The sequence below is a fragment of the Phalacrocorax carbo genome, chromosome 20, assembly GCF_963921805.1.
Source record: "Phalacrocorax carbo chromosome 20, bPhaCar2.1, whole genome shotgun sequence".
Taxonomy (NCBI): domain Eukaryota; kingdom Metazoa; phylum Chordata; class Aves; order Suliformes; family Phalacrocoracidae; genus Phalacrocorax; species Phalacrocorax carbo.
The window spans coordinates 8,128,393-8,149,119 of NC_087532.1; the positions used below are offsets into that span (position 1 = coordinate 8,128,393).

General features: G+C 56.0%; 2 protein-coding genes across 3 annotated transcripts; both read right to left on the reverse strand.

The window, feature by feature from the left end:
• Nucleotides 1-855: 855 nt before the first annotated feature.
• Nucleotides 856-7,397, reverse strand: LOC135316581 (protein-arginine deiminase type-3-like). Of its 2 annotated transcripts, none has more exons than XM_064470262.1 (16): nucleotides 7,154-7,397; nucleotides 5,359-5,539; nucleotides 5,216-5,288; nucleotides 5,057-5,118; nucleotides 4,835-4,952; nucleotides 4,623-4,748; nucleotides 4,165-4,343; nucleotides 3,953-4,056; nucleotides 3,769-3,880; nucleotides 3,573-3,680; nucleotides 3,206-3,354; nucleotides 2,963-3,107; nucleotides 2,787-2,880; nucleotides 2,411-2,490; nucleotides 1,356-1,484; nucleotides 856-1,262 (listed from the first exon to the last, which is right to left on the reverse strand). In XM_064470262.1, the coding sequence occupies exons 1-16, from the start codon at nucleotides 7,243-7,245 to the stop codon at nucleotides 1,029-1,031; spliced, it is 1,986 nt and encodes a 661-aa protein (XP_064326332.1). In that variant the 5' UTR covers nucleotides 7,246-7,397; the 3' UTR covers nucleotides 856-1,028. The 2 variants fall into 2 exon arrangements, with proteins under 2 accessions (XP_064326332.1, XP_064326333.1); XM_064470263.1 differs by lacking the exon at nucleotides 7,154-7,397 and adding an exon at nucleotides 6,287-6,450.
• Nucleotides 7,398-8,873: 1,476 nt separating this feature from the next.
• LOC104048532 (protein-arginine deiminase type-1) lies at nucleotides 8,874-19,412 on the reverse strand. Its single transcript, XM_064470264.1, has 16 exons — nucleotides 19,321-19,412; nucleotides 17,262-17,436; nucleotides 16,720-16,789; nucleotides 15,318-15,379; nucleotides 14,473-14,590; nucleotides 14,228-14,353; nucleotides 13,428-13,603; nucleotides 13,238-13,341; nucleotides 12,786-12,909; nucleotides 11,864-11,971; nucleotides 11,627-11,778; nucleotides 10,343-10,487; nucleotides 9,937-10,030; nucleotides 9,762-9,841; nucleotides 9,213-9,338; nucleotides 8,874-9,107 (listed from the first exon to the last, which is right to left on the reverse strand). The coding sequence occupies exons 1-16, from the start codon at nucleotides 19,410-19,412 to the stop codon at nucleotides 8,874-8,876; spliced, it is 1,986 nt and encodes a 661-aa protein (XP_064326334.1).
• Between the last annotated feature and the right edge of the window lie 1,315 nt (nucleotides 19,413-20,727).

Below are 20,727 nucleotides of genomic sequence, written 5' to 3' on the forward strand. Positions count from 1 at the left end.
CGGCACCCCAAAATATACCCCCCACCCCCCCCAGTATCTCCAGTTTTGCAGGCGGGGGTGCAGACACGGCAGCGCGGGCGTACCCGTGCGTTAAAGCGTGCACGTGGCGTCTTGTGCCCGGCCGCCGGCGCGTGCTGCGCTTGCACGTGCCTTTTTGCACGTGCACGCCTGCGGTGGTGCACACGTGGCTCTTGGCGCGCGCCCTCGGCGCGTGTGTGCGCGCTTGTGCACAGGCACAGGGTTTGGGGCGCGCTGTGGGGCTTCTGTGCACGCAGCCGCTTCTGCGCGGGCTGTGGGGCTTCTGCGTGCACGTGTGGGGCTTCTGCGCGCGCTGTGGGGCTTCTGCATGCACGTGTGGGGTTTCTGCGTGCATGTGTGGGGCTTCTGTGCGCGCTGTGGGGCTTCTGCGTGCACGTGTGGGGCTTCTGCGTGCGCTGTGGGGCTTCTGCGTGCACGTGTGGGGCTTCTGCGTGCACGTGTGGGGCTTCTGCGTGCGCTGTGGGGCTTCTGCGTGCACGTGTGGGGCTTCTGCGTGCGCGTGTGGGGTTTTTTGCACGCGTGCGTTTCTCTGCGTGTGGGTTCGTGCACGCGTGCTTGTGCATTCCGCACGCGTTTCTGCGCACGCGCGGCTGTGCACGTGGGGGTGCTCAGGCATGCAGATGCATCTCTTTGCGCGTGCATTTCTGCGTGCGGCTCACTGCAGCAAGACGGGACGGGATAAGCCCACTCACCACTTCCCCCCCTCCCCCCCGGTAACCCAGTTTAATCGCGACTGCTGTGCTGGGCGAGTGATGCCCCTGTGCCAGGCCGCCACCCAGAGTCACCCAGCCAGTGGAGAAAAACCCTCTTGCCGTTCGAGAGAGGGCTGCAAACCTCGCACCCAGCGAGGGGGAGGCCAGCGGGAAGCTGCAGCCCTTTTTTATTTCAAACGCGGGCCGAGGGCCACCGCCACGGAAGGCACTTGGGGGGCCGGGGAGAGGGGTTTGGGGGGGAGGAGGAGGAGGAACGACGTTGGTGCCGAGGCCGCTTCAGGGCACCATGTGCCACCATTTGAAGGCAAGGGGCTTGCGGCGGACGTTGGTCCCGCAGTGGACGTCGCCCTCGAGGACGTGGTAGGAGACGTAGTCGTCGATGAAGGTGCAGGTGAGGCCCAGGGGCTCGAGCAGCGCCCGCACCCGCTCCTCCAGGCAGCACTGCCCACCCACCAGCGGGCCGAAGGGCTTGGGGATGCCCAGGTGCCTGCCCAGCACCAGCATGTTCACCTGCAGCGCGGGGGGGTGGGGCTGAGAGTGCAAATCTCGCCCCAAATTCACCCGCCGGGGGGGGTCGGGGCAGGAGGAGGAGCGCGGCGTTACCATGTCGGGGAAGAAGGCTCTGGCGCCGGAGGCCACGTCGCCTCGGAAGAGCTGGGGGATGTCGAGGATGTCGGGCTCGGCCAGCCCCAGCGCCCGCTTCAGGGTGTCCCTGTTCCAGCTGATGCAGCTCTGATGGGAGGGAGGGGGGTCAGCGGCGGTGCCGGGGCACGGAGGGACAGAGGGACAGAAGGACGGGTGCAGGGATGGACAGAGGGATGGGTGGACAAGGGGGGGGGGCAGAGGGGTGAGTGGACGGATGCAGGGACAGTCGGACAGAGGGAGGGATGGGTGGAGGGATGGACAGAGGGATAGAAGGATGGGGGGATGGACAGAGGGATGGACAGAGGGGTAGAAGGATGGGGGGATGGACAGAGGGATGGACAGAGGGAGGGATGGGTGGGTGGATGGAGAGGCAGAGGGGTGGAGAGAAGGACAGAGGGATGGGGAGATGGGGAGGGAGGGGTGGATGCATGGAAGGACAAAGGGATGGACAGAGGGACAGGTACAGGGATGGACAGAGGGACAGTTGGACAAAGGGAGGGAGGGAAGGGCAGAGGGAGGGGTGGATGGACGGAAGGACAAAGGGATGGACAGAGGGACAGGTGCAGGGATGGACAGAGGGACGGTTGGACAAAGGGAGGGAGGGAAGGGCAGAGGGAGGGGTGGATGGACAGAAGGACAAAGGGGTGGACAGAGGGACAGGTGCAGGGATGGACAGAGGGACGGTTGGACAAAGGGAGGGAGGGAAGGGCAGAGGGAGGGGTGGACGGATGCAGGAACAGTCGGACAGAGGGAGGGATGGGTGGAGGGATGGACAGAGGGATAGAAGGATGGGGGGATGGACAGAGGGATGGACGAGGGAGGGATGGGTGGGTGGATGGATGGAGGGGCAGAGGGATGGGGAGACGGAGGGAAGGGTGGATGGACAGAAGGACAAAGGGATGGACAGAGGGATGGGTGGAGAGACGGCGGGAGGGAGGCGTGGGTGTATGGAGGGAGGGATGGACAGAGGGACAGGCAGGGCTGGGAAGGAGCCCCCTGCTCCCCTTCCTCACCTGGACATAATTATTGAATTTCCGGAGGGCTTCATTAGAGAGAATCTCGTTTATCGTCGGCTTCGGCACCACCGGCAGCCCTGCAGCACAAAGAACCGGGCAGGAATTCTTCCCCCAGCTCGTCTGGGACGAGACGCCCCAGGTCAGCGCCAGGAGCTCCCCCGTTTCAGGGCGCGCCGGCGGCGAGCTCCATCCCAACCCGGGAAACCAAACCTGCGCAGCCTTTGGATGAATTCTGCCTATTTCTGTTCCCCCCCCTTGCTGCCAGCAGCACTTTGCAGCCATTAGCTGGGGGTTGGGGTGCCACGCATCCACCCACCCCATTGCATTTTGCAGGAAAAAGGGAAAATGCACCCATTTTCCTCCTCCCCCCTACCCCCGAACATCGCCGCCTCGCCGAACCCCTCCTCTTGCTTCTCCTTGAGCAGCTGGTAGCAGGCGTTGGGGCTGGCCAGGAGCAGCCGAAAACCCTGGGGAGGGAGAAAGGGATGATTTTTGAGGGGGTATAAAGGGAGCACCCCAGTTTCCTTCCCCACCCCCGGGACTCGTTACCTTCCGATCGGGCGCGGGGACGAAGCTGAGGAACTCATCTACGTGGCCAACATAGAGCCAGTCGGAAAACAGCTCCACCGGCGCCTGCACTTGCTGGGCAACGAGAAAATCCTTGACAGCTTTCGCCATCCGTCGGCCGCCGAATCTGGGAGGGCACAAGGCGGGGGGGGGGATGGGGGGCTGCCGTTTTGGGGTGTCCAAGGTGATGCTTTGCTTGCAACCAACCTCAATCCCGCATCTCACCTGGGGAAGCTGCTGCCGATCAGGATACGGCCCAAGGGGTACTCCTTGCCCTGCACCGTCACGGGGGGGCTCACCTCCAAATTACCGAAGGAATCGAGGCTGGAAGCACCCTCCGGCGCTTGCTGGGCTACGTAGCCAAAATCAGGGCCCTGGATGGGGAAAAACCAGGTGATAATATTTTAAAAAAAGGCAATAATGGTTAATAAAAAAGCTGTAAGCACCCAAAATGCAGCACTTCCAAATCATCGTCTGTGCCAGCTCTTCCCTTCCCAAAAATGCAAGAAAATAAAGTTATTTAGTCTATTTTTTTATGGGTTTGCAAAGCTTTACGCCTTGCTGGGGAAGGGAGGAGGAAAGGGTCAGGTACCAGGATGCTCTTGACCGGGAAATCCTTCAGCCCCCCATCCCGGGGCGAGTCGAAGACGACAGGGAAGGTCTTGTGAGGGGCTTGCACGTAGCCGAATTCAACCTCGTCCTGGAGGAGGGATGGAGAAGGTGAGGGGAAGCCCCCCGCCCCGGAACTGCTGGAGCGAGGATGGGGCTGGGCATCCTCCTGCACCCACCTGGATCCAGCGGTCGTGGCGGTTCTCCAGCAGCGGGCAGATGGTGAGCGGGCACTTGGCTTTCTCGGCCAAAGCGCCCACGGCCGCCACGAAATCCTCGTTGTTTGCCACGCTGGGAAGAAATATGGGATGTGGGGGGCTGACGCGGCACCGGGCAGGATGCGGCCGCGCACCCAGCACCCACCTGCAGACAAAGACCTCCAGCGGTGCCGCCGTGTTGGGGGTCATGATCCACGGAGCCACGCGGAAAACCACCGTGTCGGTGAAAATCGGCGTCTCCAGCAAACCCTGGGCTCGGGGCAGGGGTGGGGGGGCGGGGAGCAGTTGGGCTCCGCTGCCCCCCCCCCCCCCGCTACAGCTCACCCCGAAACCCCCCCACCCCGCCGTAGCTGGTACCTTCTCGGGGCTCTCCAGCAGCGTGACGTGGAAAGCCACCAGCCCCGAAAAGCCGACGTCGGGGAAGGCGAGCCCCTCCACGTAGAAGACGCTCTCCTCCTGATGCCGGCTGGGTTTGACAGCGTAGACGAGCTTCGAGCCCCCCAGCACGTGCTTGTACTCCTCCAGCGCGACGCTGTCTGGGGGTGCAAGCAGCGTGTGACCCCCCCCTTAAACAACCGACCCCTTTTCTGCACCGCTACACCTTCAATTTTTTTGCTAAAACCTTGCAAAAAAAGGCATATTTGACCCCGTGGAGCACGCGCAGGGCGAGGAAAATCAGCCGGTGCAACAGGTAAAACCCGTGGGATGTGGGCTGGATGCTGCGGGAGAGATGCTTGCTCTGCTGCAAGCGTTTTGCTTGAACCCCGATAATTTGGGGTACCCGCCCCCCCCAAACCCCGGCGCCGGGCACTCACTGCCGCCGTAGAAAACGCCGACTTTATCGGCGTCGCTGAAGTCCACGTGGAGGAGGAGGCGATGGCCGGCAAAAATGGTGCGAGGACCCCGGGTCCGCAGCACCATCTGCGACATGTCCTTCAGGTCTGGGGTGGAAAAGGGGGTGTAAGAAAGGAAAATTTTGGGGAAAAACATAGGAAAATGGGGTTTCTTGTATGGGACGTGCCAGTACCGGCGTAGGAGCGGACGGCGGTGTCGCGGTTATCTGGCGTCTCGGCTTTGGGGTCGTCGCGGTCGCAGTTCACCAGCAGGATGGCCCCGTGCCCGTCGGGACCCCACGTCCATGTCGCCTGGAGTGGGGGGGGGGAAGCGAAACGGGGCTGGGGGCCACCAGCCATCACCCCCCCCCCCCATCCCACGGAGCTCCTGGGGGGCTCCCACCCCTCTTTTATACCTTATCCAGCAGAGTCCTGTTCACCGCCCCGCTACGGCTGGCGTCGGTGTCCAGCGAGACGTCTGCGGGGAGAGGGATGCTGGGGGGTGGGGGGAGCTTCCCCACCAGCAGCACGGTTTGGGGGGGGTGGGGTGGGGGGTGTCCCCACCACGCACTTACCCACGCAGGTGAGGTACAGCATGGCTCTGCCCACAGGCACCCCGCTGGCCTCCCCGAAATAAGAAATCCTGACCTGCAACAAGAAGGGGGTGCTCGCCACGGTGCCAAGGAGGGCGGGATCCTGCCGGCGCAGCAGCACCCACCTTTTCGTCACCCACGTCCTTGCTGAGCGCATCCATGGCCAGCAGCACCTCGGCGCCGGCGGCCAGGGGCCAGCGGGACACGCTGGAGGGCAACTTGACGCTCTGCGTGTCGTGCACGACGTAGAGCTTCACGCCCGGCGTCCCCTGCACGTGGAAGGCGACGGCGTCTTTGGGCGCAGATCTGGGGGGTGGGGGGGAAGCCCGGTGAGAGCCCCCCGGTGCGGGGCGTCGCGGGGATAATACAGCCTGCAGCCGTCCGCAGGCGACGCCGGTCCCGCCACGTGCAGACGAACTTGCAGGACGCAGTAAATTCCGTGAGGCGCAATTGCGACCGGTCACGCAAAAGGCGATCAATCCCGCAAAGCTCAGCTGCAGCGACTCCTGCGAAACCCAGCCCGTCCTGCAACGCGCAGCTGCAATGAATCCTGCAACGCGCGATGCGTCCTGCAAGAGGCAGCTACTGCAAGTCCTTCGATATGCAATAAATCCCGCAGAACGTGATTACAACAAATCCCGTAAAAGGCAATTACAACAAATCCTGCAAGAGGCGATTAGAACAAATCCTGCCAGAGGCAACAAATCCTGCAAGAGGAACGGCAACAAATCCCACAATATTAATTAACAACAAAGCCTGCAATATGCACCAGATTTTGCAATATTCAGTTGCATCAAACGACGCAAAAAGCAACAAGTCCGGCAAAAGCAGGACAAAAAGTCCACCAAAGCACAACCAATCCCTCAATATTAATTGCGGTAAACCCTGCAGCATGCACCAAATTTTGCAATATCCAATTGCAACGGATCCTGCAAAATGCAACAAGTCCTGCAATATGCAATTGCAACAAATCCTGCCCAAAAGCTCTGCAAAACACAACTAATCCTGCGAAACGTCATTGCAACAAATCCTGCAAAACACAACAAACCTTACAAAGTGCAATTGCAACAACTCTTGCGATATTCCATCGCAGCAAAACCCTGGAGCCGGTTGGGGGGTATTTTGGCATGGGGCTGCCCAAATATTTGCCTTTCACCCCACGGCAGCGGCGAGCCCTGACCCGGTGCACCCCCTTAAGAGTGAAGCAAAGCTGCGACGATCCATCAGGCAGGCTGCAGCTCGCATCGCTCCGCCCTGGTGCAAGAGGCCACGGGCGATGGGCCAAGGATCACAAATCCCAGCCCTCGAGGAGGGAAGCACAGATCCGTCCCCAGGGTGGAGGGGAGAAACCCACCCTGGGGCCAGCGGGAGAGGACGGGACGCTGTCGGCGTTGATGGGACGGTGCATGGCTTTGGATGCGGTAAAGAAAATCTAAAAACCAACTAAGCTGTGGCTTGAGCTGGGCTTTAAGGAAGCAGAAAGCAAAACCTGCTGCCAAAAAGCACTTAAACTTGGGCCGGGGCCAATGAGGCAGCTAAAACAGCCGGTGCTGGGAGGTGACGCCGGGGCCAGCAGCACCGCGGTGGTTTCACTCTCCGCACTTCCCCAAAATGGGGACATGCTCCCATTTTGCTGGAGGACGCAGCAGCCCCCAGCTGGGGTGCGAACCTCATCCCGGGGCATCGCCGAAAGCTCCCTTGGGAGCTTTGTGCACCCAAAAACCTGCAATGTCCCCCTTGGAGGGGTCACCGCGTCCCCTTCCTCGCGGGGCTCCGCACCCCTTGGGAAAAGCACCCCAAAGCAGCAGCATCGCATCGCCCCCACCCCACCCCGAGCTATTTTTATCAGCTTGATTAATGGGATAAAAGCAGGAAAATAAAGCAGATTTTATTTCCCCGCGCAGCGCCGTGGCCGCTTACCCGTAGACATCCAGGGAGAGCTCGGTGCCCAGCACACAGACGGTGCTGGTGGGATGCTGGGTGGAGAGCTGGACACGGCGCTGCTGGGCCATGCCGGCGGGCCCCTGGGGCACCCTTGGGTGCTGCTACGGGTGGCACGAGGGGATTTATAAAGCCTGGCTGCTGGGAGGGGATTAACCAAAGCCCGGCTTAATCCCACCTCCGGGCTCCCAGCCTCCAGCCTGGGTGTGCGCGGCGCCCGGCCGTGCTTCCCGGCGATGGAGCGTGAATCAGCGGTGGGGGGAGAAGCACCCCAAGACACCCACGAGGAGTTTTTTTCTTTTTAAGAAGCTCAGGGGTGGTTTTTTTCCCCTCTCAGCACAAAGAGACGCTGATGTGACCGGCCACCCTCAAACCCACGCCGTTAAATATTCAGTGTGACACCAGAGCCGAGCTGGGGAGGTGCCAGCGCCGGGCTCAGAGGGGTTTTATTTCTCCTCCTAAAGGGTTTCCTTTGCCTAGCTGGAAAATTTGGCTTTAATTCTTATTTTAAGGGGGTTGAAGGTGCAAGCTGGGTGCTTGCCCCATCCCCTGGGTGCTGCATGGGCCAGGGGGTCGGTATGTCACCTGCGGCGGGGACAGCAGACCCCACCGCGGCTTTAATTGTCTTTGTTTTAATTAAATCATTGTCTCGGCGTGGGAGAGCCCTTTGCCAATGCAGCTGTCCCCCCACCAACTCCCTGCAGGGTCATGCGCTGCTGGAATTTAATATCGCTCCTCGGAGCTGGGGAAACTCAGCAGAGCTGTAACCATGGGGAACGGAGAGATTCTGGGGTTAGAAATCATCTTTTTGGTACAAAAAAAGGGGTGCCAAGCAGGATGCGTGGCCTTTTTTGGGAGCACACCCCGCCTCGGTTCTCCAGCACCGCTTGCAAACACGGCCTCGCGCAGTTTGTACCGAGGCAGAGCTATACTTTTACACCTCACAAAATACTGCTAGAAAAGCAAATTGCTCAAAAAAATAACAACAAAGCCACAACAAAAAAAAGTGGTTTTAGCTGCGGGGGTTGCACAAGGACAGGGCAATGCCCAGGGCAAGGCAGGCAGGAGAGGCGGGCAGGGGTGCCAGGTTGGTACAGGGAAATGCCAGGCTTTGTTTGCAATGAAAAGAGGAAGAGAAAGAGTGGCCGGGGCAGCTGCAAAGGGAAAAGGAAATTTTTTCATTGGGGAAGGTGTAAAACGATTCGTATGAGGACGGGGCTCTGCCTCCCACACCGTGCCGGGGCGAAGAGCCAGCCTCCCCCACGGGAGGTGGGTTTTTCGCCGATATAAGGAAATTTTGAGGGGGATTATTAGCTACAAGCCTGGGATAAGGGACTATAAGACCCTTTAGCAGTGGGATGGGGCCTCACACCCCCAAAGCGGCCTCCTTGCCTGCTGACTCGCACGCACCGTGCTCCCGAAGACGCTCCGTGTCCATCCTCCGCCCACCGTAGCTGTCCCCATCCCATAAAACCACCGTTCCCATAACAATCATGCGCTTAAAAAAAACCAAAAGAAAGGTTTCAAACAATATTTTCAACCCAACAGCCGAGGAAGAAAGGGCAGGGGATGGGGAAGAGCTGCGCCCTCAGTGTTAATGCAGCTTTATTGGCGAAACACTTTATTTTGTTGCATTTTCTGATGCACCAAATGCACCTTTAACCTGCGGTTGCAGGGCCTGAGCCCATCCCCGGCCGCTTCAGGGCACCATGTGCCACCATTTGAAGGCAAGGGGCTTGCGGCGGACGTTGGTCCCGCAGTGGACGTCGCCGGAGAGGACGTGGTAGGAGAAGTAGTCGTCGATGAAGGTACAGGTGAGGCCCAGGGGCTCGAGCAGCGCCCGCACCCGCTCCTCCAGGCAGCACTGCCCACCCACCAGTGGGCCGAAGGGCTTGGGGATGCCCAGGTGCCTGCCCAGCACCAGCATGTTCACCTGCAGCCGGACCAAAAATCAGTGTTTTCCCCCCAAAAGGTGTGTTTGTATCAGGTGTGGATGGAAAAAGAGGGGTGGGAGGGGAGGAGGTGCCGGAGGTCTCACCATGTCCGGGAAGAGGGCGTCTGCACGCGAGCCCTTCAGGATGAAGAGCTGGGGGATGTCGATGATGTCCTGCTCGTTCAGGCCCAGCTCCTGCTTCAGGAGGTCACGGTTCCAGTCGATGCAGCGCTGCGGAGAGGGGGGACCTGGAATTGCCACCCCAGGCCATCCTAGCCCCCAAAGATCCCATGCACGAACCCTTGCGTGCCCCTGTTGCATTCTGCCTCCTCACCTGCTCCGTTGCATCTCACCCCGTCCCACCCCTCTGAGCGACCTCCTGAACCCGCCCCCAACCCCAGCAACTTCTCTCCTTTGGTTTTGACACCTCTGCAGCCATCTCCCAGCGGGTTGGGGTGACCCAACGGCGTCTGGCTTCTTCATGGCTGCTTTTCTTGCCCATCTGCTTTCACACTGCACGGTGCAGCTCATGCCACAGTTTTGTTCTCTTCCCCAGGATCCCTAAAAAACGCTCCCCGCACCCAGAAATCACCCGGCAGAGATGGGCAAGCGAGGAGGGCGAATCCACCCAAATCCCCGGGGGCAAACACCCACCTGCACGTGCCTGTTGTCATTCCTCAGCGACTCATCCGCCAGGATGTCGTCGATGCTCCTCCGCTCAGTGCCCTTCAGCCCTGCGTGGGGACCAGAGCAGAGCAGTGAGGGACACCGGTGAGGGGTGCCGGTGGTCCCCACCACGCCGCAGGGATGCCCTCGCCCGCTCCCTTACCAACAAGCTGCGTGGCTTCACCATGGCCCTGGCTCTGCTTCTCCTTGAAGAGCTTGTAGCAGGCGTTGGGGCTGGCCAAGAGGAGCCGGAAACCCTGCGGGAGAGAGCGCAGGGGTTGATACTTTGCTGGTGGTGGGATATCTTATCCCTCCGTCCTGCCAAGAGACACCACGCTGACTCCAAACCCAGCCCCGGGTGTTGCAGGGTGCACGGGACACCACCATCGCAGGGTGCACGGGATGCCACCCAGGGACTTGCCATTTTCCAGGAAGCCACCCCAAAAGAAGGTGCGTCACCCAGCCCTCCACGGGGAGGACAAGCCATCGCAAAAAGGGCTATTTTTTTTTTGGTTGCATTTGCAGAAGCCACCCAGTGCAGGAGCGGAGATGGCTCCAGGGACCGGTACCTTCCTGTCGTAAGCGGGGACGAAGGTGAGGAATTCATCCACGTGGCCCACGCTCAGCCACTCCGAGTAAATCTCTACCGGCGCCTGCACTTTCTGGGCGTAAAGAAAATCCCTGACCGCCTTGGACATCCGCCGGCCGGACGCCCTGGGGAGCAGAGGCAGGAGGAGAAAGTGGGCGGCCATCACACCCCTCCGCAAGATTTACCCCCGCCTGTCCCCTGAACATCATGCCAAGGGGAGGAGATGCACCTGCACATCCCATTTTGATGGGAAATACTGGGAAGAGGCTGGAAATAGCCTGAGCAACGTATATCTATATTATCTATATAAATATATACAAATATATTATCTATTAATTTAGCTACATTGTCTATTAATATATAATATATTGATGTATACAAAAATATTATCCATTCATCTATTATATATTAATACAACATAGCGATATAATAATATATTAATACACCTATATTATATATAATTTTATACATCTAGCCCATACATATCTATAGACACCTGTGCACTGCATCCCCCTCTCTGCTCAGGCACCTTTGGATTTAACTTCCCCCATCCCTGTGAATCTCAAATCGCTCCTTACGCAGCGCTTTGCACTGGGGTGAAGTTTTCTTAGACAGACAGCAGCAGGCTGGGAAAACATTAATTAAACTTCTTGTAATAAGGGATAATTATGGGCCTGGCGAGGCTGGGAAAATGCCATTTACCCGCCGCCGTAACCAAAGCTAGCCCCCCGGCTGGCAGCGGGGCTGGGGTAGGAGCACCCCATTTGTTATCCCAGATCAAACCCCATCTGGATTCGTCCCCGTTGTTATTTTTCCAGGAAAATAACCTCCTTTGTGGAGGATTTTGCAGGGCGCTGTTGTTCCCGCAGGGCTGCCTAGCACTGCCTGCCCAGAGCAAAACAATTTCCAGTTATTCAGGATTTTACCCTTTCCTGGATTCCCCTGCTTTTCCTTTTAATGGAGCGGGGCAGGGCGGGGGTAAATAAGCCCGGATGCTTGCAACACTGTACGATGGGAGCAAAAGCACCAGTGGTTTGGGAGGGGGTAAAAATCAGAGCGGTGTCAGCATTTCGTAAGGCATGAAGGAATAATGATGCGGTTTGCCTGTTAAAACTGGGATTTGATGGGAATTGGCCCCAGATTCCCATTTTGATAGGAACTGGCCCCAAACTTCCACTCCGAGGCATGCAACCCTTTCTTATGCAAGGGTTTTCGGAGCTTCCCCGCATCCCAGAGGGGGGGTTCAAGCACCCCTGCATCTCACCAAGGCAAGGGGCTGCCGATCAGGATCCGGCCCAGGGGATACTCCTTCCCTCGCACCGTCACCGGTGGGCTGACATCCAGGTTGCCGAAGGAGTCGAGGCTGCAGACGTTCTTCCCGGGGGGCTCGCGGGTCACGTAGCCAAAATCAGGGCCCTGGGGAAGAGGGGGCTTGTGACGGGAACCCCCTGGGCAGGGGATCTGGGGGGAAGAAAAGGGGTTTGGCAATGCAATGACGCACCAGGATCTTTTTAAAAGCAAAATCTTTCAAGCCTCTGTTCCTGGGGGAGTCGAAGACGACGGGGAACGTCTTGTGTGGTGCTTCCACGTAGCCGAACTCCAGCTCATCCTGTTGTGGGAAGAAGAGGAGGAGAAGGAGGAAGAGGAGGAAGGCTCCTGGCAGGGTGATAGCTATCTCCGCAATGCGTGTGGTGAGGGTGGAGCGGGAAATAGGACAAACCTGGCAAAGCCCAGCTCTTGCCCTTAACCCCAAGAAAGGCAGCTGCCTTGCTCTCCTGTGGGGGTGTCATCCCACCTGGCACTGCAGCACCTGGCGCGGGTCACCCCTGGGAAAGCAACGCGAGGCGACACTGGGCAGGGAAGCGGGACGGCAGAGCTTGGGCATGCTGCAGGAAGCACAGGGCACGGCCAGCCAGCACACACCCAGTCCCTTCGGTGATGCACTCTGGGGTCCCTCTTGCAATTGGGACCTACTTGCAATGTCCTGGAGGGTCCCTTTTTGCAATGGGGTCCCTCTTGCAATGCCCCACAGGGTACCTCTTGCAATGGGGTCCTTCTTGCAACATGCCATGGGGTCTTTCTTACAATGGGGTACCCTTTTGCAATAGGGTACCTCTTGCAACACCCCACAGGATCCCTCTTGTAATGTCTCATGGGGTCCCTCTTGCAACGGGGCCCCTCTTGAACACCCCCACTGGGTTCCCGGACGACATCCCTGTCTGTGCTGGTTGCCACCACCAGCAGCAGCATTTCCCTGTGCTGTAGTTCACAGTTGCCTGGTTCCCCTCAGCACCTATGTGCTTCCCTGAGCAATGCAGCTGATCCCTCCTCCCAGGGGTGCCAGCCATAGGGTAACACCCTACACACCCCAGGAGCCTGTAAGGGACCAGGAGAGCTGCATATTACAAGCATTGATTGATAACCTGGATCCAGCGGTCACTGCGGGTTTCCACCTCTGAGCAGATGGTCAGCTTGCAGTTGGCTTTCCTCAGCAGGACCCGGAGCCCTTCCAGAAAGACTTCGTTGGTCTCTGGACCCCGCTGGATGCTGGAGGGAGAGGAAGGAGCAAATGCTGCAAGGGGGGATCACAAGAAACACCCCCCAGACCCAAACGTGCAGCCCATTCCTCATTCCCAAATGTGCTGGGTAATAATCCTGCATGAGGTTAGACCCTGGAGAGGGTCCTCCAGCTTTTCTCCTTGGGGTTGCAATGAGTGGAGCAGTGCCAGCAGGCTCCCCACCCAAATATTGCCTCTAGTATAGCATACATAAAGTCTGGCTCACCCTAGAGCTGCTACGTAGCCAGGAACGGTCAAAAGCTCCTCCTTGGAGGGCCCCCCAAGGTAGGAGAGAGAGGGGTTGACGTCCCTCTTACCTGCAGACAAAAACCTCTATAGGCTGCTGGGTGTTGGGCGTCATTATCCAGGGCGCTACGCGGAAAACCACCGTATCCGTGAAAATTGGGGTGCCCGGCGCATTCTGAGAGGGGTGAAAACGCCGGGGAGCGGCAGTTGAAAACCCCAGTGTTGAGGGACTTTGCAGGGGATGGGGCAAATCTCACGTACCTTATGGGGTACCTCCAGCAAGCTGGCGCTGAAGGAAACCAAGCCGGAGAAGCCCACGTCAGGGAAAGCCAACCCTTCAACATAGAAGGTGTTTTCTCCACTGCCGACATGGTCCAGCACGTAGGAGAGCTTGTCCGGCCCCAACACGGGTTTGTAGTGGGGGTGTGAGTCATTTCCTGGAGAAACACCGAAATACCCAACCCAAGACGGGGTGACCAACCTGTCCACCGGGCTGGAAGGAGGCACCAGCAAGGAGGTGGCTGATGCCAGCGTAGTTTGCAGAGGAGTGGGTGTGCCTCCTCTTCTCTGGGGAACACACTTGATCTTCCTCGTACAAAGAGGACTCTATACCCTCAGGTCCAACCCTTTCAAGGTGTGTGGCTCGAGTTAAGCATCTAATGATATACTTGGGTTCCCTGACCTGATTTTCAGCGGGGAGCTGCTGGGGATCCAGCTGCCGGGGTGTTCAAAGGCAAAATGCGCTGCCCGACGAGATGGGCTGCTTTGGTGGTTGGGTCATCACCCGCACCAAAAAGATGCCAGCAGCCACGTGGGGGTTATCTGCCCCACGGGAACGTCAAAGTTTCAGCAACCCCACTGAGAAAAGCCTTTTAAAATCTTTTTTTCCTTGATGTTTTTCCATATAACCCCATCTTCTACAACAGCAGAGTTGCTTTGGCTATAAATGAGTGTTTCCAGCAATCGGAGGGGCCCAGCCCTTAGCCTTTGTGAATAAAAAAATTAGGGTTTGCCCACCTCAGGGTCATGCACAGATATCTGGGAAGGAAGGAAATACTTACGGATAGCGTGGAAAACCCGCACTTTATCCGCATCCGACTCAGGGACGTGCAGGACCACCTGGTAGTCGGCAAAGATCGCGCTGGGACCTTGAGTCCGCAGCAGCATGACAGACATGTCCTGAAGGTCTAGGGGAGGGGAAAAGGATGGCAAGACGGGACATGGAGTGAGGAGATGGAGGCGTTGCAAGTGGGAAACAACCCAGTGAGACCTTCTGGGTCCCCTCATTCTGCAAATGACACCCTACCTGCAGTGGTCCGTATGTCCACCTGACTGCTGTCTGTGCCCCCCGCACCGGGGCTGTCCCGGTCGCAGTTGACCAACAGCACGGCACCTTGCCCATCCGGACCCCACGTCCACTTGGCCTGGAGGAGAAGCACCCAAAGGGGACGGGAGCAAGATTTCCCCCATCCCAGCCTCCCCCTGGACCAGGGAAAACCCCACGGCCATGAGCACGCTCGGAGGACATCCCGCAGCATGCTGTCTGGGCTGGTGGGAGACAGCAGCGATGCTTTCAAGCTACTAAATTTCCTAACCTCAACTTCTAGCAGGGCCAGCAAAGACTATTTCAAACAGATCTTATCTTCTAACAAGCCAGAGATTATCTGCCGGGCCTCATCTGGACAACGCTATGCCATTTCTAGAAATGCATCTCATCTCGATGTACAATTTGCGCTGCCGATTGGGCTGCGGCTCATTACCCGGGTGCAAGTCCTTGGGCATATGCAGATTTGTTGCCAAAGGGGCAAATCTCTTGCTGTTTGCTAAACTTGCAGCTGACTCATTTAGTGGCATGTTTCAAGTCCAAAAATGAAAAGAGAAAAGGGGAAAAAAAAAACCCAGAGTGTTTTTTCCTACATGACCCTTGGGGCTGGACTAGAGAGGAGGATATTTAGGCACGGAATGAGAAAATAAAGTCTTTTCCTCCTCAATTAGTAGGTTGAGAATTTGCCGGGTTATTTGCCTTAATTCAGACACCAGCGACACCACCCAAGTCCCTCTCCCTCTGGGAGATTTTTGGGGAAGAGTCTGCAAACAGGTACACCCTGCATTGACCCTCCATATGTTGCCTACAGCAAAGCTTCTCATTACCTTGTCCTTCCCTTTGCTCTTTACTCTGCCATTACGGCTCAAGTCCACGTCCAGGGATACATCTGAAACATCAAGAGAGAAGGAAGCCACTGGCAGGGGAATGAGCTCTTGGTGGCATTTTGGGCTCATTCTCAGTGCTAGCCATGAGTCATCCACCACCAACCCCACCTTCATGCCCCAGAGGGGCTCCAGACCCAACATCTCCAACAAAATGCTGACAGAAAAGCCAACCCATGGCTTTTTCATGGCCTTCCCCCTTCGGTCTCCACTTATCTTCTCCCATCTTGGTTCCCCCAGCAGGAGCATACCCACTTCATGGCATATTTTGTGTTTTCACCAATTTCGTGTTGACTGTAGTGTTTTCATGAAGCCGAAACACGGCGGAGGCGTGAAAGCATTTTCACCATGCGTGAGTGGACACCTAAATAATTACTAGGCTTGATGCAACATTTGAGAAGGACTTTCTCTTACAGAGCTCTTTTGGCCCAAATCTCTGCCTCCGCTGCAATAGAGCAGAGGTTTACCAGCAACCTCATCTAAACCCTACCTAAATCTGTATTAAGCCTATCTTAATACAGAAACGCCTCCAAATCGGATATACAGCGGGTGGAAACTACAGGCACTGAAGCAGAGGCTGTCCTACTTGATGCAGAGAGGAGGACATGGAGAAGCTAGAAATGAAGCTCTAAATTTAAGCAGGCAAAGAGCATTTGTAAGGCAAAATCCCTGTGGACAGCAGTGACCCCAGATGGCTCCAGTGGAGCCCATCAGTCGTGGGACGTGGGAAACCATCAGCCTCTTCAGGGGCAATTTTGGGAGGCATATGCATGTCTTCAGGACACGGGTCTGACTGTCATGGGAACACATTAGAAAATCCCAAATTTAGGGTAATTAATCCATCCAAGTGGAAGGCTCTGCATCCAGACTGGTTGTCTAGACTCCCTTTGTAGTCAGCAGAAGAAAATAGGCATTTCAAGGGAATGATTCACCTCATCCTAAACTTCTAAAATAGGTCACACAACTACACTCTGGTGCCTATTCCTCTCCACTAGCTGCAACAGGGGTCAAGGAGGGGGAAGCCGGCCAAAGGTGGGTGAGATGGTCTCCTTTGGATCATCTTCCGCCAACGCAATGGTCTTGGCAAGCAGAGGAGGATGCTCGATGTGTGCATTGGGTGGGGACACGGCCCAGCCTGTGTCTTTTTTGCACCATATAAGGCAGGATAATAACGTTTTAATTATTTCCCTCTTGCTTGTCAGCATCAGTCAACACCCAAACCTTCATTGTACATTGCAGATGGGCAGCCCGCGCCCCCCACTTAACTCCCGGCCCATGAACCCAACTAGATCTTGGCATCAGAAAGGGTTGACCAGGTTTGAACAAGCGTTGCTGTAACACCTACCTACGCAAGTGAGATACAACCAAGCCACCGAAAGCTCGTTGTCTTCCCGTCCGTAATATGAAATCTTAACCTGCAAAGACACCACCAGATCATGCCCCAAGTCCAGTGCCCCATCATGCTGAGTAGTCTTTCCACTCACAGGGCTGACAAACAAACGTGGTACAACAAGCTCTTGGAGGGTTCCTCCGAACCATTCTCCATTAATCATAGTTCAGCTGAACCATTTGTGCCTGCTTCAGCACAAAAGCAGGCATGGCAAAAGCAACAGTTGGAGTATTTTTGCTGCCTGGCATCGGGTGTCTGACACGAGCTTTTGCAACCACCAGTGTCTCATATTTAGGGCACAAAATGTATCCTTCTCCTTCTCAGTTTCATTTTCTGTACACAATAGTTACACAATTCTTTCTGAGATTTTTCTGTGGAAATGAACCTGATGTCAGCTACAGGTTATCTAGAAATGCTGAAGCCTGCCCATAATCCTTCCTTCTTTCCTAGAAAATTTTACTTACTTTTCTAGTTTCAGTACATAAAAAGCAACTAACCTTATTGTCATTGACGGTCCTACTGGTGACATCAATGGTCACCACCACCTCTATATCGGGATCCAGGGGCCACCTGGAGTTAATCATGGGTTTTGTCACAGGGCTGTGGATGATGTGGACTGTAACCGCGGAGGTGGCATGGACATCAAATGACGTGGCACCTTTGGGGGTAGACCTGAAACAGAGAGCAGCGCTGGGTTATAGACCAAGTTGTCCCTCCTGTTCTCCTCGGTGGAGCCAAATACTTGAACCTGGAATTAAAATCCAACCTTAACTGGGTGGAAAGGACTCAGAAACCATCTTCGGGTGATGAAACGCGTCGTCTGAATTTTATATGTATTATCTCTGTGGCGGTGTTGAGCAAGCAGAGCTCCCACTGGAGCTTCGGCACGTCCGTCCGTGGTTAAGCCTAGATTGCAAATTGCTGAAGTTTGGGCATCCAACCTCCCTCCACAACAGCAAGAAAACCCCCAAAATTTCAGCATGCTGTGACAAAACCCCAACAAAGAGCCAGGGTAATTTTTGATATCAACCATCCAGGGGAGATGGTTATCGGGGGACCATGCCCTGACTCAAGAGATGCCCAAACTGAAGCAGAGCCTGAATCCGAGCATGGAGAACTTGCACCCCACCTGCATGACATCCCTCGCCTTTGAAGTGCTGCCTACCTGCTCATTACAACCCCAGCACCTCCATCCCAGGAGCACGAGTGCTCCGACCTGTCTGCCATCGGGAGCCAGCCTCCCCGGCCACGCACAAAAAGGGACAGGGTGGTAAATTTTAACGGCGAGAACAAAAACAAAACCAAACACACAGAAGAGGTTTATTTCCGGTGTTGCTCTTGGCATGGCATCCCCGGTGCCTGCAGCAGCTTGCAAGGGGAGATCAAAGCGTCATCTCCTTTGTCACCCCTCATATTTAACATTGTGTAACGTCAGAAATCCACCTGCACATTGTTGCATGTCATGACCTCTTGAATTTGGGTCTATGTGTCCTGATTTTACAGCCTCACACCTCAGCATCACTACCAGATTCCCACCATGCTCCATTTTCTGCCCCAAAACAGAGCAAACCACAGTCAAAATCTGACGCATCCATCACCAAGTTCCCCCCAGCCGATGCTCTCCAGGAACAACACGATCCAATAGTTTTACTTGAAAGAACATCTGTCGTCTGCTTTTTTGGACCAAAGCTCAGATTTTGTTACTGAGGAGCCAAATCAGCCCATTCTGGGGCTCAGGCCCCATGCTTAAATGGAACTGAGCTTGCTTTAAGTCCAAATCCAGAGGAAAAAAAAAGGCAAATAAAAGATTTTATATATTCCCACCTGGCTGAGGCAAAAAATAATACTTTTTTTAGCTTAGTCTGAAGCCTTTCGGGGGGACAATGGCATGTCCTGGCCCACCTCCAACACACAACCCCGATAATTGCCCCGGATACGATGCCGACTGGCTTGACCTGTAGCCTCTATCATTATAAATGCGATTTATTAAATAATGACAATGTCACAGCAGGGTAAATGCAGCCTTGATATCTAGCCAATAAAGCAACCCCCATATTTAATGCTGGAAAAATCTGTTTTTGTTAAATTGCCCATGCAAATCCTGCTGGTGGATTTTTTCTGCCTGAGCCACACATTTTATTCTTTACTCCATTTTAGCTCTGGCCAAGCTGCTCATCTTGAATTGCTCTTGCCTAATATTTTCACAGCCAGAAATAGATCCCGCTTAGCTGGGGTGTGCATGGGTTTTGCCTGCAAACCGTCACGGCTCAGCTACGCTTCGACGCCTCACGTTTGCCAGAGCCGATGTCCCTCCTCTGGGTGCAGCTCCCCGTGAGACATTGTCCCCTAAAACAGACCCAGCGGGATGTGTCCCACGTGCACCAAAAAAGCTTGCCAAATTCTTGAATGAACTCATGACGAGGGCTGAAAATGAGCTCAGACTTTTCCCCTAGCACCCATTTCTCTTCCAAACAAAGAGCAAAAACACCCTTGGGATGCCCCAAAACCCATCAGCCCTATGGAAAACCATGGGGATATCCCGACCCCAAGCCTTACCGGCGTGTATCGAGGAAGACCTCGGTACCCAACACGCAGACGCTGTAGGTGGCATGCCTGGTGGACATCTGCACAACGTGACGTTGGGGCATGATGTGCCGGGGACGGCGGCTGCATGCGAAGGAAGCTGCTGCCTGACTTTGTAGGTAAACCAGCACGACTGGATTAAAAGGCAGGGGAATTTAACTCCTCCTTCCCTCGATGACGGGGCTCAGCCAGGGGACCCTGCCGTCTCCACCTCCGCCACCCAGCAAGCTGCCGCCCCGCTCGGGGAGATGGAGGCGATAAGGCAGCCCCCTGGGGGGACAGGCGGCTCCAGGGAGGGGACAAGGGGCAGAAGGGCAGGACAGGGTGGGTGACACCCAGCCCTGCCCTGGGATGCTCAACAGCGAGCTCTTTCAGGACTTATTCTCAATGTTTTATTCCCTTACAGCTCCATATAAGGACCCAGAAGATTAATGCATTAAACATTTCAACTCCTCCTGTTGTGCAACGTGGTTGTTTAGGGTTATTACAATATACAGTATCATTAAAATAAAGCATTTTCTTTAAAACGACCCAAATGTTCCATCTAGCCTCTCCGCAGGTGACTCACGGCCCCGGCTACCCCATTAGGGAATGCCCGAATAAAGCCTAACAAAAGGAAATGTTTGTTCAGGTCAGTCTTTCCCATCATAACAACTCCCGAGGAGTGCAACAGGCAGGAATGGGTGCAGGGAAAACTAGTTATTTGGCAGGCAGGGAAGAGGAAAAAAAAACAAACAACAACAAAATAACAAGAGGCTTTCCATGGAAATTAAAAGTTCTCAGTGTTTTGCCTGGACCTTGTGTTTTGGGGGAATTGGGGTTTTTTGGGCACGCAGGAAAGCTCCCACGGGAAACATTCCCATCACTGGAAGATGTTGTCTACCAGAGATAGCCATCTCTCTCCGGGCCATCCCAGGAGGCTTCAGCTGGCTGCGAAGAGGGAAACGGGTTGAAATCGATCCTGCTGAAGCCGGGCGGGAGGTCTCTGCCACGCTCGGGGACGGAGGCGGCAGTTAAGATGGAGGAAAAAGGCAGCATGGGGATGGAGAGCGCGCCGACAGCCCCGTTGACACAAGGTTCATCCTTGTAGCAAGGGGGACACGGGGCGGTGTGGTCACACTAGCGAAGCAATGAGCGGGAGAGGGCTGGAGCCAGGAGAAACCCAGTTTTGCAAGCGGCAGGACCCCTTGCAAGCTGAAAAGGTCAAAGCAAGCTCAGTGGAGCTAGAAGGACCGGTCCCCACCACTGCACCGAGCTGCATGTCCTCAGCCGGAGGAGCAGCGACCTGCACGCAGCTTCCCCTGCAAGATCAAACCAGCTGCTTTAAACATCTCCCGGCCAGTCTACATTAAAGGGCTCCTTCTGACTTTAATTGCAGCA